General features: G+C 43.2%; 1 protein-coding gene across 1 annotated transcript in view; it reads right to left on the reverse strand.

The window, feature by feature from the left end:
• Window positions 1–1391: 1391 nt before the first annotated feature.
• Window positions 1392–16571, reverse strand: part of LOC311135613 (uncharacterized protein) — a 29361-nt gene continuing 14181 nt past the window's right edge. The window contains exons 5-11 of the mRNA XM_084169626.1: window positions 14599–16412; window positions 14340–14373; window positions 12401–14211; window positions 12202–12250; window positions 10183–11990; window positions 6051–6087; window positions 1392–4366 (exon numbers count right to left, since the gene is read on the reverse strand). Coding sequence (XP_084025752.1) covers window positions 2193–4366; window positions 6051–6087; window positions 10183–11990; window positions 12202–12250; window positions 12401–14211; window positions 14340–14373; window positions 14599–16412 — 7727 coding nt within the window. The 3' untranslated portion in view covers window positions 1392–2192. The remainder of the gene's footprint in view (window positions 4367–6050; window positions 6088–10182; window positions 11991–12201; window positions 12251–12400; window positions 14212–14339; window positions 14374–14598; window positions 16413–16571) is intronic.

The raw sequence follows: 16571 nt of genomic DNA on the forward strand, positions 1-16571 counted from the left end.
CTACCTGAGATTATGAGTTATTTTACAAATCAAACGCTTTCCTCAAAACACTTTCTTCTAAACACAAAACATTTTTTTTAAGGAAAATATATTATACCTATGGGACTTACAAAATCAGTTGGGTATTCTTAAATTTGAACACATTTGAGAGCACACAGAACCCCAGTCCCTTCTGCTGAGCACTAAACACAGAAATCTGGCAGGCAGATCACAAAAATAACAATTTATTACTTGTGGAAAATGTGGTCAGTCCCTAGCTTGAAATCTAGAAATGACTGGGAAATTCTCCCAACAATGACAGAGGAACAAGAATTTGGCGCATCATCCATCTTTTCACAAAACCTTTCCAGCTTATCACATCAGGAATGGTTGTCAGGATAGATTCAAGAAGGCAAACTTCTGGCTTTCAAGACTTCTCTGTAGACGACAAACACAATGTAGAAAAATGTAAAATACAGTGGTTTCGCTCACCCAAAACCTGAAAATGTCTTTCTTTTCATAGTATAATATCTACACCATAGTTATACATTTTGAAAAGCCCATGATTCCTTAAAAAAATACTGCATATTACATGTGTTCTACTGATGGCCATAAAATAGTTGATTTGTGGGAGCAATTATTGCATTGTCATATTGTTAATAGCTTTGTCCTACTTGGGTTCATAAGCCTTCTGAAGTGCCTTCCTCACAACAGCTAACCCCAGAAAGAGCATAGGTTATTGCCCTAAACTGATCCAGAGCCCAAGGTCTCACTGAAGACAGCCTAACTCCCTTCAAGATTTGAAGAAGTCAGCTTGAAAACAATACCCCAGTGATTAATGCCCAGTCCAGAGACTAGGCTGAGGATTTGTTGCAAATCATCCACAGACAAAAAAAAATCACCCCACCATTCAACACATTAACTATGACACGGTGGGAGGAATTACACTATGTAGGAAGTGAAGAATCAAAAGCAACCACTGGGAGGAAAAAGTTGGAAGTGTATAGGCCTACTGCACAATAAGCAATCATATGTTTGAGACTTGTCTTCATATGTTTAAGATTTCCCATTAAGATTGTAAACTGGTAAGATATACAGCAAGCTTCATGGTTTATATGACTTTGGATCATATAAAAGGCATGGCAATGCTTACATTCTCCAATCCTCATCAGAGCAGACAGCTCAGACAAAATCGAATTACTTAATTAAAATATGCTTTATAATCAAACATTTTCTTTATCAATAAAGACAAAAAGACAAGGGCACTAAATATATCCCAAATTAAATGCCAAAATAATGTCGCCCTCTTGTGACTGCTTTGAAAATCGATTTACTCATGATGGTCTACTACTGCAACGTGAAGAGTCATACAATAAGAACATTGAGTCTTTTTATAACTTTATTAATTTTTTTTGACAAATATATATGAATGTTTAACTCTTAAGGAGACAGTATTTGGAGAATTCTTTACAGAAAATGAACTCTCCTAAATAGACAAGAAACCAACATAAAATACATCTACATGATTGAACTAACCATTTCTATTTGTGCCAAGGAAGAGAATGATACAACTTATTAAATTGACAGTGAATTGATGCAAGTGATTCTTAAATTCAGTCCAATGTTATTTGGTGCTGACAAAAAAAGTTATTTCAAAAAGCCTGATGGGACTGTCATTTTCAGACATCTGTATTTTTCTGATTCATGGGGTTGACTGTTAGTTTTGCATAAAGGCACACAAGCATTGGTAACCCTCAAGTGAGCATTGCTTTTTTTGGCAAGACATTGGTCCCATTAGGCAGTACAATTATCCAAACAACTTAAACAAAAATATGTTTGCAAAAAAAAAACTAAAAAACTATACGAATAAAATGACCAAAAGATTTAGATCATTCATGTATACAGGGAAATGTCTTCTAGTAAGTAAAAAATTGTAGAGACCTAAATTAATAATAATAATAATAATAAGCCATTTAGCAGACGCTTTTATCCAAAGCGACTTACAGTCATGTGTGCATACATTTTTACGTATGGGTGGTCCCGGGGATCGAACCCACTACCCTGGCGTTACAAGCGCCATGCTCTACCAATTGAGCTACAGAGGACCACATTAGATTGGATATTTACTCAAGGGTACAGTGGGTCAGCAGTATAGGACACCAACTCAGAAACCTGCTTTATGCTAATGAGAGCTTGAGGGAACACCAACTTATTTACAGAGGATGAAGTTCAGAAAGGGACCTGGTCTCCTGCTGTATGAACCCCTGGAGGCTTCGCTTTCCCTGCCTGAAGGTACTTTCCCTCCTGGAAAATGGTAGGATGACCAGGAGCCTTAGGAGGGTTTCAATGTTACTAAAGCTCCTAATGTCTGATGCCTTCAGGGTGTCGAGCACAGTGGCTGGAAGATACCCGGACATGGGATCCAACCACTTCTCTCTCCAAGACTTAATCTCTGTTGGGAGTGAGACCAGGTCAGGCATGTCGTCTTTGAACATGCGGAAAACATGGGCATTTACAATGCAGTTTTCTAGCTTCGACATGGCGTAAGGCACAATCTCCAGGCACCTCAGGGTACTGAGGACCTTCTCTGTGAAGAACTCACTGACCTCAGCAATGGAGTGCTCTATCACCTTATGACTCACCGCCATTTTGTAAAACTGACTCAGGGGTTCTAGCAGTGCAGAGTGCAACAGCGTTATCTGCAGCTTGGAAGCTAAAGCAACAGCTTCCTTGAACCAGGCCTTGTGATGTGTGTCAATATCGCGCTTCAATTCATTGAGGGAAGTTAGGAGATCAGGCAAGCTATTCATAGCTAGCAACACATCTAGGGGTTTGCCTTGAAGAGATTGGCTCAGATTTTTGGTCGAGCTCAGGACATTCTTCAGCACGACAGCCGAGAAGATGAACTCAAAACTTCGGACTTTATTGAAGTAAAGCAGTGCTTGGCCACTCCCTAAGCTATTCTCTTTGCTTTTCAGCTCGTTCAAGCACAGCATGACTACCTCTAGGAGCGCTACCATCAAATCATGCATATCATGACTCTTCTCCCAGTTCTTAATAAGCTTGTCCCTAAACTCATTACCCTTCCCCTCATCATGTTGGAATATGGCAATGATCACCTCTTCCAGTTTGGTCTGTCGTTCTGCATCATCTGTGAGCCACTGTAACATGTTTTCTACAGACACTGCACAGTCTGCTGCCGCCACTGCAGGAGATGACCTGGCTAGCCACACATTCAGAGACACAGCAGAGCTGACCGTCCGCATGGCCAGAGGGTATTTCTGGGATATTACAGCAGAGACATCCCTCATCCGAGACCCTACCTCACCAAAACTTAGCAAGGCTTGCCCTCTACAGTACTCCATATTGAGCCCCCATTTCTCTGATAGGGCTGTTTCAATAGCATCAGCCAAGACAGCAGTGTCCTGGCTAAACGGGATGAAAGCTACAGTCTCCTCGCACTGAGTGTCCTGTTTGTCCAAGTACCTGATGCACAGGGGGACGTAGAGCTGTCCCTCAATCTCAACTGCCTGTTCCGTTATTATTGTAAAGAACTGTGAGTCCCAGAGTTCCTTAAGGATTTCCTCACGCACAGGTGGGTCATAGAAAGACATAGCCTGCCTCTGACCTATGACCCCATCCTCTACCATCACAACACCGTCCTCTGCCTTCATGCTGTCCTCGGCTATCACAATGTCCTCTGCTTTTACACCGTCCTCTGCAAACATGACTTCTTCTGTTATCACGGCGCCTTCTACTTTCAACCCACCCTCTGCTTGCACGCCGCCCTCTGCTCGCACGACGCCCTCCGCTTGCACGATGCCCTCCGCTTGAACGCCGTCCTCCGCCATCACGCCGTCCCCCGCCATCACGCCGTCCTCCGCCATCACGCCGTCCTCCGCCATCACGCCGTCCTCAGCCATCACGCCGTCCTCAGCCATCACGCCGTCCTCAGCCATCACGCCGTCCTCAGCCATCACGCCGTCCTCAGCCATCACGCCGTCCTCCGCCATCACGCCGTCCTCCGCCATCACGCCGTCCTCCGCCATCACGCCGTCCTTCGCCATCACGCCGTCCTTCGCCATCACGCCGTCCTCCGCCATCACGCCGTCCTCCGCCATCACGCCGTCCTCCGCCATCACGCCGTCCTCCGTCATTACGCCGTCCTCCGCCATCACGCCGTCCTCCGCTATCACGCCGTCCTCCGCTATCACGCCGTCCTCCATTATCACACCGTCCATCTCCATCACGGCATCTTTCACGCTGTCCTCTGCCTCTTCCACCGCCTTCAGCTCTCCTGCAGGGGGTTGCTCTGCCATATCAGCTTGGTGTTCCTCAACTGTCTGCTCATGTCTCTCATCAGGGTTTACATCCAAAGCTCTGAAATCTAAACACACAGATAAATAAAACACCCCTCTTTCCATTATTGTCACTCTAAATGATATACTATTACATGGTTCATGTAGAATACAGTGCCTTGCAAAAGTATTCATCTCCCTTGGCGTTATTCCTATTTTGTTGCATTACAACCTGTAATTTAAATTGATTTTTATTTGGATTTCACGTAATGGAAATACACAACATTGTCCAAATTGGTGTGAAGTGAAATGAAAAAAATTACTTGTTAAAACAAAATCTAAAAAAATCAATAACGGAAAAGTGGTGCGTGCATATGTATTCACCCCCTTTGCTATGAAGCCCCTAAATAAGATATGGTGCAACCAATTACCTTCAGAAGCGACATAATTAGTTAAATAAAGTCCACCTGTGTGCAATCTAAATGTCACATGATCTGTCACATGATCTCAGTATATATACACCTGTTCTGAAAGACCCCAGAGTCTGCAACACCACTAAGCAAGGGGCACCATGAAGACCAAGGAGCTCTCCAAACAGGTCAGGGACTAAGTTGTGGAGAAGTACAGATCAGGGTTGGGTTATAAAAAAATATCCAAAACTTTGAACATCCCACGGAGCACCATTAAATCCATTATTTAAAAAATGGAAAGAATATGGCACCACAACAAACCTGCCAAGAGAGGGCCGCCCACCAAAACTCACGGACCAGGCAAGGAGGGCATTAATCAGAGGCGCAACAAAGAGACCAAAGATAACCCTGAAGGAGCTGCAAAGCTCCACAGTGGAGATTGGAGTATCTGTCCATAGGACCACTTTAAGCCGTACACTCCACAGAGCTGGGCTTTACGGAAGAGTGGCCAGAAAAAAGTCATTGCGTAAAGACAAAAATAAGCAAACACGTTTGGTGTTCGACAAAAGCCATGTGGGAGACTCCCAAAACATATGGAAGAAGGTACTCTGGTCAGATAAGACTAAAATTGAGCTTTTTGGCCATCAAGGAAAACGCTATGTCTAGCGCAAACCCAACACCTCTCATCACCCCGAGAACACCATCCCCACAGTGAAGCATGGTGGTGGCAGCATCATGTTGTGGGGATGTTTTTCCATCGGCAGGGACTGGGAAACTGGTCAGAATTGAAGGAATGATGGATGGCGCTAAATACAGGGACATTCTTGAGGGAGACCTGTTTCAGTCCTCCAGAGATTTGAGACTGGGACGGAGGTTCACCTTCCAGCAGGACATTGACCCTAAGCATACTGCTAAAGCAACACTTGTGTGGTTTAAGGGGAAACATTTAAATGTCTTGGAATGGCCTAGTCAAAGCCCAGACCTGAATCCAACTGAGAAGCTGTGGTATGACTTGTGGCTAGATGTGCCAAGCTTATAGAGACATACCCCAAGAGACTTGCAGCTGTAATTGCTGCAAAAGGTGGCTCTACAAAGTATTGACTTTGGGGGGGGTGAATAGTTATGCACACTCAAGTATTCTGTTAATTTGTCTTATTTCTTGTTTGTTTCACAATAAAAAATATTTTGCATCTTCAAAGTGGTAGGCATGTTGTGTAAATCAAATGATACAAACCCCCCAAAAAATCAATTTTAATTCCAGGTTGTAAGGCAACAAAATAGGAAAAATGCCAAGCGGGGTGAATACTTTCGCAAGCCACTGTATGTCATGATGAATCTTCATATGATTTAAACATTCACTTACCACTTTCCAGCTTCAGACGTTTAATTTGTTTCTTCACCTAAATCACATAACAGAATTGAATACATTAAAAACACATTTAATTGCTATGCATATCTCCTTTATCATGGGATGGGGGGGGGTTCTTGCTGTATTTTTTGCTGTTATTATCTGTGTTTGGTAAAACTAAGTATTCATAAATAATATATAAAAGAATTGTATGCATGTCTATACCAGGAATTTTCTGGATCAAAATGGGGCTTAGGTGGTGGGCCATGGGACTGGCCAATGGTGCGGTTGATGACCAAACATTTTAGAGGCCCTCTTTTAGGCCGCAGTGACAAAATGTAGCGGTTTTAAAGCCAATTTCCTGCAATTCTATAAAATGTTGCCATGTGGCAGAGATAACATTTAGCAGTTTTCAAGCTTATTTCCTGAATTCTACACATTTTGCCATGACTTATGCTATCTAAGGGACTCAAGCAATACAACAAAATCAATGGGGGACCCATGCAATGACATAAATACTCCTGAATGCATCATTTTTGGAATTTTAGATTCTCCCTGACTGTCTTGCTTTATTTTGGTGATTCGTTCTCAAATATTATCTTATTTTACAATGTATAGGTCCATTATCGTTTCTACATACTTTATATCTGGTTTTAGTGGTTTAATTTAACACTTAAAATGGTTTTCCATCCCATGTAAAACAAATTACAATAAAACAAAATACATAAATAAATAAATATATACAGTGGGGAAAAAAAGTATTTAGTCAACCACCAATTGTGCAAGTTCTCCCACTTAAAAAGATGAGAGAGGCCTGTAATTTTCATCATAGGTACACGTCAACTATGACAGACAAAATGAGGAAAAAAAATCCAGAAAATCACATTGTAGGATTTTTAATGAATTTATTTGCAAATTATGGTGGAAAATAAGTATTTGGTCAATAACAAACGTTTCTCAATACTTTGTTATATACCCTTTGTTGGCAATGACACAGGTCAAACGTTTTCTGTAAGTCTTCACAAGGTTTTCACACACTGTTGCTGGTATTTTGGCCCATTCCTCCATGCAGATCTCCTCTAGAGCAGTGATGTTTTGGGGCTGTCGCTGGGCAACACGGACTTTCAACTCCCTCCAAAGATTTTCTATGGGGTTGAGATCTGGAGACTCCAGGACCTTGAAATGCTTCTTACGAAGCCACTCCTTCATTGCCCGGGCGGTGTGTTTGGGATCATTGTCATGCTGAAAGACCCAGCCACGTTTCATCTTCAATGCCCTTGCTGATGGAAGGAGGTTTTCACTCAAAATCTCACGATACATGGCCCCATTCATTCTTTCCTTTACACGGATCAGTCGTCCTGGTCCCTTTGCAGAAAAACAGCCCCAAAGTATGATGTTTTCACTCCCATGCTTCACAGTAGGTATGGTGTTCTTTGGATGCAACTCAGCATTCTTTGTCCTCCAAACACAACGAGTTGAGTTTTTACCAAAAAGTTATATTTTGGTTTCATCTGACCATATGACATTCTCCCAATCCTCTTCTGGATGCACTCTAGCAAACTTCAGACGGGCCTGGACATGTACTGGCTTAAGCAGGGGGACACGTCTAGCACTGCAGGATTTGAGTCCCTGGCGGCGTAGTGTGTTACTGATGGTAGGCTTTGTTACTTTGGTCCCAGCTCTCTGCAGGTCATTCACTAGGTCCCCCCGTGTGGTTCTGGGATTTTTGCTCACCGTTCTTGTGATCATTTTGACCCCACGGGGTGAGATCTTGCGTGGAGCCCCAGATCGAGGGAGATTATCAGTGGTCTTGTATGTCTTCCATTTCCTAATAATTGCTCCCACAGTTGATTTCTTCAAACCAAGCTGCTTACCTATTGCAGATTCAGTCTTCCCAGCCTGGTGCAGGTCTACAATTTTGTTTCTGGTGTCCTTTGACAGCTCTTTGGTCTTGGCCATAGTGGAGTTTGGAGTGTGACTGTTTGAGGTTGTGGACAGGTGTCTTTTATACTGATAACAAGTTCAAACAGGTGCCATTAATACAGGTAACGAGTGGAGGACAGAGGAGCCTCTTAAAGAAGAAGTTACAGGTCTGTGAGAGCCAGAAATCTTGCTTGTTTGTAGGTGACCAAATACTTATTTTCCACCATAATTTGCAAATAAATTCATTAAAAATCCTACAATGTGATTTTCTGGATTTTCTTTTCTCAATTTGTCTGTCATAGTTGACGTGTACCTATGATGAAAATTACAGGCCTCTCTCATCTTTTTAAGTGGGAGAACTTGCACAATTGGTGGCTGACTAAATACTTTTTTTCCCCACTGTGTATGTATATATATATATATATATATATATATATATATATATATATATATATATATATATATATATATATATATATATATATATATATATATATATATATATATATATATATATATATATATACACACACACACACTACAGTTCAAAAGGGGCCCCTTGTAGCTCAGTTGGTAGAGCATGGCGCTTGCAACGCCAGGGTTGTGGGTTCGTTTCCCACGGGGTGCCAGTATGAAAAATGTATGCACTCACTAACTGTAAGTTGCTCTGGATAAGAGCGTCTGCTAAAATGACTAAAATGTAAACGTTTGGGGTCACATTTCCTTGTTTTCGAAAGAAAAGCCATTTTTTGGCCCATTAAAAGAACATCAAAATTGATCAGAAATACAGTGTAGACATTGTTAATTTTGTAAATGGCTATTGTAGCAGGAAACGGCTGATTTTTTATGGAATCTCTACATAGGCGTACAGAGGCCCATTATCAGCAACCATCAGTCCTGTGTTCCAATGGCACGCTGTGTTTGCTAATCCAAGTTTATCATTTTAAAAGGCTAATTGATCATTAGAAAACCCTTTTGCAATTATGTTAGCACAGCTGAAAACTGTTGTGCTGATTAAAGAAGCAATAAAATAACTTTCTTCTGAAACTCGTCAGTCTATTCTTGTTCTGAGAAATTAAGGCTATTCCATGTGAGAAATTACCAAGAAACTGAAGATCTCGTACAACGCTGTGTACTACTCCCTTCACAGAACAGCGCAAACTGGCTCTAACCAGAATAGAAAGAGTGGGAGGCCCCGGTGCACAACTGAGCAAGAGGACAAATACATTAATGTCTAGTTTGAGAAACAGACGCCTCACAGGTCCTCAACTGGCAGCTTCATTAAATAGTACCCGCAAAACACCAGTCTCAACGTCAACAGTGAAGAGGCGACTCTGGGATGCTGACCTTCTAGGCAGAGTTGCTCAGTTGTGCACCGGGGCCTCCCACTCCTCTTTCTATTCTGGTTAGAGCCAGTTTGCGCTGTTCTGTGAAGGGAGTAGTACACAGCGTTGTACAAGATCTTCAGTTTCTTGGCAATTACTCGCATGGAATAGCCTTCATTTCTCAGAACATGAATAGACTGATGAGTTTCAGAAGAAAGTTATTTGTTTCTGGCCATTTTGAGCCTGTAATCGAACCCACAATTGCTGACGCTCCAGATACTCAACTAGTCTCAAGAAGGCCAGTTTTATTGCTTCTTTAAATCAGCACAACAGTTTTCAGCTGTGCTAACATAATTGCAAAAGGGTTTTCTAATGATCAATTAGCCTTTTAAAATGATAAACTTGGATTAGCAAACACAACGTGCCATTGGAACCCAGGACTGATGGTTGCTGATAAATGGGCCTCTGTACGCCTATGTAGATCTTCCATAAAAAAAAAAAATCAGTTTCCAGCTACAATTGCCATTTACAACATTAACAATGTCTACACTGTATTTCTGATCAATTTGATGTTATTTTAATGGACCAAAAAATTGCTTTTCTTTCAAAAACAAGGACATTTCTAAGTGACCCCAAACTTTTGAACGGTAGTATATATATATATATATATATATATATATATATATATATATATATATATATATATATATATATATATATATATATATATATACACACACCATTTTTTTTTTTTTTTTTTTGGACATAGGCGGCCCGAAAAAATACTTAAGGGGCCCACCCAATAATTTTCTATGCAGAAAAAATCCTGTATACCAATAAAAATCAGTCACTAAAACATCAGCATTGGAATGTTAAAAGGAGTATTGCTGTTAATTTACCTGCTCAAGACATGGGCTGCTTTCTGGGTCAACTTCGATGCACTTCTCAATGACCTCCCTTAGTCTTTGAACAGTTGGGTAATGCATGAGAAGCATCACAGTGTCGGTTTTGCTGCCCTTGCAGACCGTGTTCTTCAGCAGAGCCCTCATGGAGTTCAGGGTGGTCTTCATGAGGTCCCACTCCATACTGACGCTGGGTAGAACAGCCACCAGTCTGAGCAGCATGGTCACTGTGGGATGGCTTTGAGACTCTGGGTGAAGCAGTATCTCAGAGATAGAAGCTGGTGGTGAGATGTCCTGATATTTATCTTTCCACACTGTGGCCCAGTTACTGATATCCTGCTCTACTGTGTCAGGATCAGGGAGGTCAGACAGGTAGAGACTGTATAGCTTGTCTGTGGACTCTGCACGGATTGGCTCTGAAATGGGCTGTGGATTGCAGGTGGGAAGCAGAGACAGGATCTTCAAGGCTTTTAAATGACTGTCGGAGAAGTTGTACTTCATTTCATCAATGAGGCAGCTCAGTAGAGGAACACTCAAGTTGTCCCTGTAGTACATCTCTGGAGACTCGTAAGAATTAGCTTCCTCTGGGAAACACACTTGCTGAGTGGCCACCTTGGATGCTAGTTGGAATGCCTCTTCAAACCAAGGTGAGTGTACAGTGCTTATGTTCTCCAGCATCTTGTTCAGTGTCTCTATGATTGGTACGATCTTCTCCACCTCACAGATGATGTCAGCAGGGTTACCACAGCGAAAGACAGTGCTGCAGTTTCGAAGAGGAGCACAGGCGTTCTTCAGGATCACAAGTGTGACGACAAAATCCACATCTCTCAAAGCAGTGGCGAGGACCTGTGCATGTAGTGACATAGTGCCCGTGGCACTGGAACTAACTGAATCCAGGCAACTCAAGACTCCCTCCAATGTGTCGACTAGGAGATCAAAAAAGTCCTCCCTCTTCTTCCACCTGGAGCAACAGGTTTCTGGAATCTCCTCCAAGGCCTCTCGAGGTATATTCAGTAACCCATCCACGGCCTGTGCTAGCTCTGCCTCCAGTCCAGGTGACTGGTCAAAGAACAGTAGAAGGTCTTCCACAATTCCCAGAATCTTTGTGACAGGTGGGCAGTGTACACTTCCTGCTAGCCAACAGGCAAGACCACAAGACTCACTGGGTGTGATGACAGACAGAGGATAGCTCTTGAGAAACTCCAAAGACATCTTCTTCAGGCTGTGACAACTTGAGCCCATGCGCATGAATGCTTGTCCACGACACTGACTCATTGGCAATCCCCAGTCTTCGGTTATAGTTGCTGAAAGATTTTTGGCTTGAACATCAACATCACAGGTTTCAAAAAATCGCAAAAAACCAATGAGCTCTACCTTGGGGGCACATTCCCCAACATATCTGACGAAGACAGGCAGATAGCTCTTATTAGCAATTACAACAAGTTTATCTGTGATAAGAGAAAAGAAGGGGGACTCCTGTATTTCTAAGAGTATGACTTCCCTAATGGATTTTGTGAGAAGCTGTACCATTTCCTCCTCTCCTACGTTAAGAGTGAACTTGCCATCTCTTCCAAACCAGTGGCACAGGCCGAGATCCTGTATGAGAAGAACATGATCTTCTTTGGAGAGTTCGGAGAGCTGCCACTTCTTTTTCCCTAGACGTGCAGCCAGTCTGAACACCGTTTCCAAACTCTGTCGATTATCTCCAGTGTGCCCATTCTCATCCACCGCTTTCATTTCCAGGTTCTCTTTCTTGTCAGAAGACTGATTCTCAAGCTCCTCTGTTCTATCTTTGCCATGATCCACTGAAAATATAAAAAGGTAAATTATTTAGTTCAAATTCTATAAATCTTCTAGAATAGAGAGTTCATTTAATTCGTCACTTGACAAAACCTGGGCCCATCCCTATTACCGAACATATACTAAATGGTAACAGTGTTATTACATAGGTATTTCCTAATAATTACTTCATGGTCACATGGGGATTCATTGTAACAAAGCTTTGCTATCACACACCTTCAATTTTGGCTTCAGGGTTCTTCATCAGACTTTTGGATTCCTTATCCTGAAAGAAAAAAAGAAAGAAACATTAAAAGGAAATAATTTCCTTAAAAATGACAACATTTTAGTATAGGCTGCTCTGAAAAACTACATATGCCTAATGTATTACACAAAACAATCAATCATGGAAGTTTATTTAAACAGTGAAACTTACCAAGCAGATGCCCTCTAAAGCCTGGGGAGTGACCTTCAAGCACTTAGTCACCATCCGGTCCAGATCTCTGCTGAAGTTGGTTCCCACTTGCAGCATGGCTAGACATGGGGACCTGTCCTTGGGGCTGGTGTTCCTCAGGTATTCCTGGAACATCTTGTGGCGCATCACTTCCCCACAGTTCTCCAGTACTGTGCTGGGTAACACAGACATGATCCTCAGCAGTGTGTTGATGTTCCCAAAGTATTGCATGAGTGGCAGACGGAGAGTCTGAAAGATGGTGTCTGGGATGGTCACTGACGCAACTTTGGTCTTCCACTTCACCCTCCAGCAGCACAACTCGGTGAAGAAGTTGTCGGAGTCAGGTAGATCACTGGCGTAGAGAGGAGGCTTTGACCTCAGGATCTCAAACATGTAACTCACAGTCACAGAGCAGGGAACCAGGGAGAGGAAGTTTAGGGCCTCCTTGTGGTCCTCAGAGAAATGATCCTTCACAGCATTGGTGAGGTTGTCCACTAGGGGCACACTCAGTGCATCTTTGTAATACAGAGCTGGTTTCATCATGCTATCCCTGGATGCAGATGAATTATCAGGCACTTTTATCTGCACACCTAGACTCTGGGAAAGGGCACAAGCTTCGTCAAACCAATTCTGGTGAAATACTTTGATGTTTGTTTTGACCCTGTTGAGAGTAGCCACTATACCACTGATCTGGCAGAGCTGGGACGCTGCGCTGAAATGATCCTTCTGGAGTCCTGCACTCAACTCCCTGGTGAAGGATGAGGTGTTCTTCAGGGCTACCATGGGCACAATGAAATCAAAGTCCCTTATCAAACGCAGCAGTGCTCCAGCTTTTAGCGAGAGTGAGGATTTCCACCTCTGTGGGTTGCTCTTGATTTTCTCCAAACATTCGACAAGGGGCTCCAGCATCTGCACAAAGACTTCATAGGAATCATGCTTCTCCTGCCAAACGGTACAGAACTTCCCCTGCAATTCTTGAACCTTTTCATAGCTTTCCCTAAGACCAAATGCAATGACATGATCCAGCTGTTTCTCAAGCATAGGCGTGCTCCCAAAAAACATCAAAACCTCTTCAAAAACATCCAGGGCCCTTTTGACTGATGACACAGGGGTGGATTTTGACCACCATGTGTTAAAGGAGTAACAAGAGCAGTGTGTGCATATTGCAAGGGGGTACTTTTCCTGGATTTTGCAGGCAAAGGCTTTCAGCTTGTAGGAGACATCGCCGGATCCTAGGTAGGCTTGACCTCTGCAGTAACACAAATCTAGATGCCACTCTTTGGTGACAATTTCCAATATGCGCTCTGACATGGCATCACAGTCAAGATCCACATCCAGAAATCCCATGAGCTCCAATCGCATGACATCAAAACTGTCCACAAACCTGAGGAAGAGGGGAAGATGTTTTTTCTCCCCTAACTTCACAACGCGGTCGATGAACAGAGAAAAAAAGGAAGTGCCCACCTCCACAAGAATTCCCTCCCTGACTGCATCCTCACATACTCTGAGAACTTCTTCCATCTCAGACTTCGACACATATTTCAATGAGTCTTCAACCTCGCCATCCTGTTCAGCAGAGGCCTCACCAGGCTGTCTGCTCTGGCTGTTATATGCAGCTGTCACAGCAACCTGCAGAGCAGATTTGAGTGCCTCCTTATTAGTTTCTGTGGCTGGGAGTTTCAGTTGCCCCACTCTCTCGGTCTCCAGCTCGGAAGCCATGTCCTGTGGTTCTTCTTGTGTTTCTTCAACATTCTCCTTTAGAGTGTGATTCCCATCATTCTCAGAGACTGGTTCTGAAATAAATCAGTGAAGCGCATGAGCCAAGAAGGAATAATTAATAAAACATAGGTATAAAGGCAAATATTTTGATATATACACACAATGGGGCAATAAATATTATAAAATATATATTAATCCGTACCAGCTTCAGGCTGCATCTCTATTACCTCATCATCCTATGAACACAGAAAATAAAAACATTAGCAAAATAACGCTTTTGTTCCGTTACGGAGACCTACAAATGCAAATATTAGTAAGAAAACAAGTTAAGAAATATCCAACACCCACTTATGGTACCTTCATTTTGTTTTGTTTTTCAAATTATTTGAAATCTTCCGTTTATTTGATTGCTAAGCAAAAAACAACAAGAACACATAACTTTTATATTAAAATAAACTTACCATATGCAAAAACTGCAATATGTCAGGATGCTTCTCCACATAGGACTCAACCATGTCTTCCACATTGAAGTGCACGTCTTGATTGACATAGACAAATGCCATGTTGCACAGTCTCTGATCCTCCGGTGTGGCTTTCAGGTAGGACTGGTACCGCTCCAGCACCATGTTGTACTGCCCATACACGTCTGCCTCTGCGTTCACACAAGGGATGGTGCCCAAAACTCTCAGCAGGCTCTGCACATTTGGGTAAAATGCAATGTCTGGGATTTTCAATGTTGCAAACACTGTTGTGGGCAGGATCCTCCGCTTGCTAGCATGTCTCCACTTCACCTCCCAGCAACCAAGCTCATCATAAAACGTGTCAGGCCGGGCAAGGTTGTTCAAGTTTGCGTCCGCCACTTTATCCCTGCGGATACTGAAATTGTGGTCAGCCATGTAAGACGGCACCAATGAGAGCCATCTCAGAATCCGTACCATCTCAGTGCTGAACACCCTCTTTACCTCCGCAACAAGGTACTGTAAGATCTGCCTGCTCAGAGTCTCTCTGTAGAAATCCTCCAGAGGGGTTTCAGTTGCACCTGCCTCGCCCATCTCAGGTGAGCTCTCCTCCGGCCTAGCGACCTCCACTCCCAGCTTCTTAGCCCTGCCCACCGCATCAGAAAACCACTTCCTGTGGAATATTGCGATCTCCTGCAGATGTTTGTTGACCAGCTTTAAGGCGTTGGAGATTGTGTACTGCAAGGTGCTGCTGATGCTGATGGCTCCCCTGAGACTCGGGTTGAGGATGCTCACGCAACAGAGGGTATTCTTCAGAACAACCAGGGTGATAATGAAATTGAAGTTCTTCAGGATCGGCTTGAGCTTGGCCATCTGCTCACACGTAGCTGTGTCTGCGTTTGCAGTCGAGCACACCTCGTTGATGCAGGCGAGGAATGGCTCAAGAATGTCCAACATGGTCTGGAAGGCATCAACACCATACTCCCAGGTGTTCTGGGAAGCCTCTATGATCCTGTCCACTTCACCTTTAAGGTGGCCGTATGATGACTTGATTTTCACCTCCAGTCTTTCCCAAAGATCTGGGGATCCTCTAAGCATTGTGGCGACCTCCTCCACGGTGTTCACAACCTTCTGGATAGAAGGTATGGGCATGGAGCGGATAAGCCACATGTTAAAGGCGTATGGGTCACTAGGTGCTAGCACTACCTGAGGAAACTCCTGCAGAATCCTGCTGGTGAGATCCTTCATTTTCTGACATAGACTGCCTGTGGTCAGGTAGGTAAGTCCTCGACAATGCTCCATCCGCAGCCCCCACTTATTCCGAATTTCTGAAAGCAGCATGTAAAACAGACCCTCAGCATCTGCATAACAGGGCAGGAAACCCATGAGGTGTTTCTGAGGGAACCCTGCCACTGTGACGGACCTGATGAAAACTGGGATCTGATCTTTTCCCTCGATGTTTGTCACATCTTGTAGCAGGATGGAGAAAAAGCGTGCCAACCTCAAACTGTTCCGGATCTCCTCCCGCATGAGGTCCTCGCTGAACTGGAGGACTTCTTTCTGGTCGATTTTTTCAACACAGATGGGGTTGAGAGACTGTTGTCCTCTGTGGTCTCCCATTGGCTCATCTGTGTTGGGGTTTGCATCGTTCCCTATGCTGAATCCAGTGAAGGCAAGGGTTTCCTTGAAGTAGACTTTAAGGACTTCCTTTGCTTTGGAGTTGGCGACATCCTCTCTCCTTTGGTCCTCTTGCTGTAAATCACATGTTGTACTATTCTCTCCTGGCTTATCTTTCACCTCAGATGGAGCATCATCTTCTGTAGTAAAGGAGAAAACATGGACCGGAAATTGAAAAAGTGTTACTGAATAAATATGTTGAGCAATTTCTGCAAATACCCTATTAAAAGGTGTACTTTCCTTACTTAACATATAGGCTTTGACAATACAGACCACATGAATATGCACTGCCATTAAGT

This window comes from Coregonus lavaretus (assembly GCF_964263955.1).
Source record: "Coregonus lavaretus genome assembly, chromosome: 10".
Classification (NCBI taxonomy): domain Eukaryota; kingdom Metazoa; phylum Chordata; class Actinopteri; order Salmoniformes; family Salmonidae; genus Coregonus; species Coregonus lavaretus.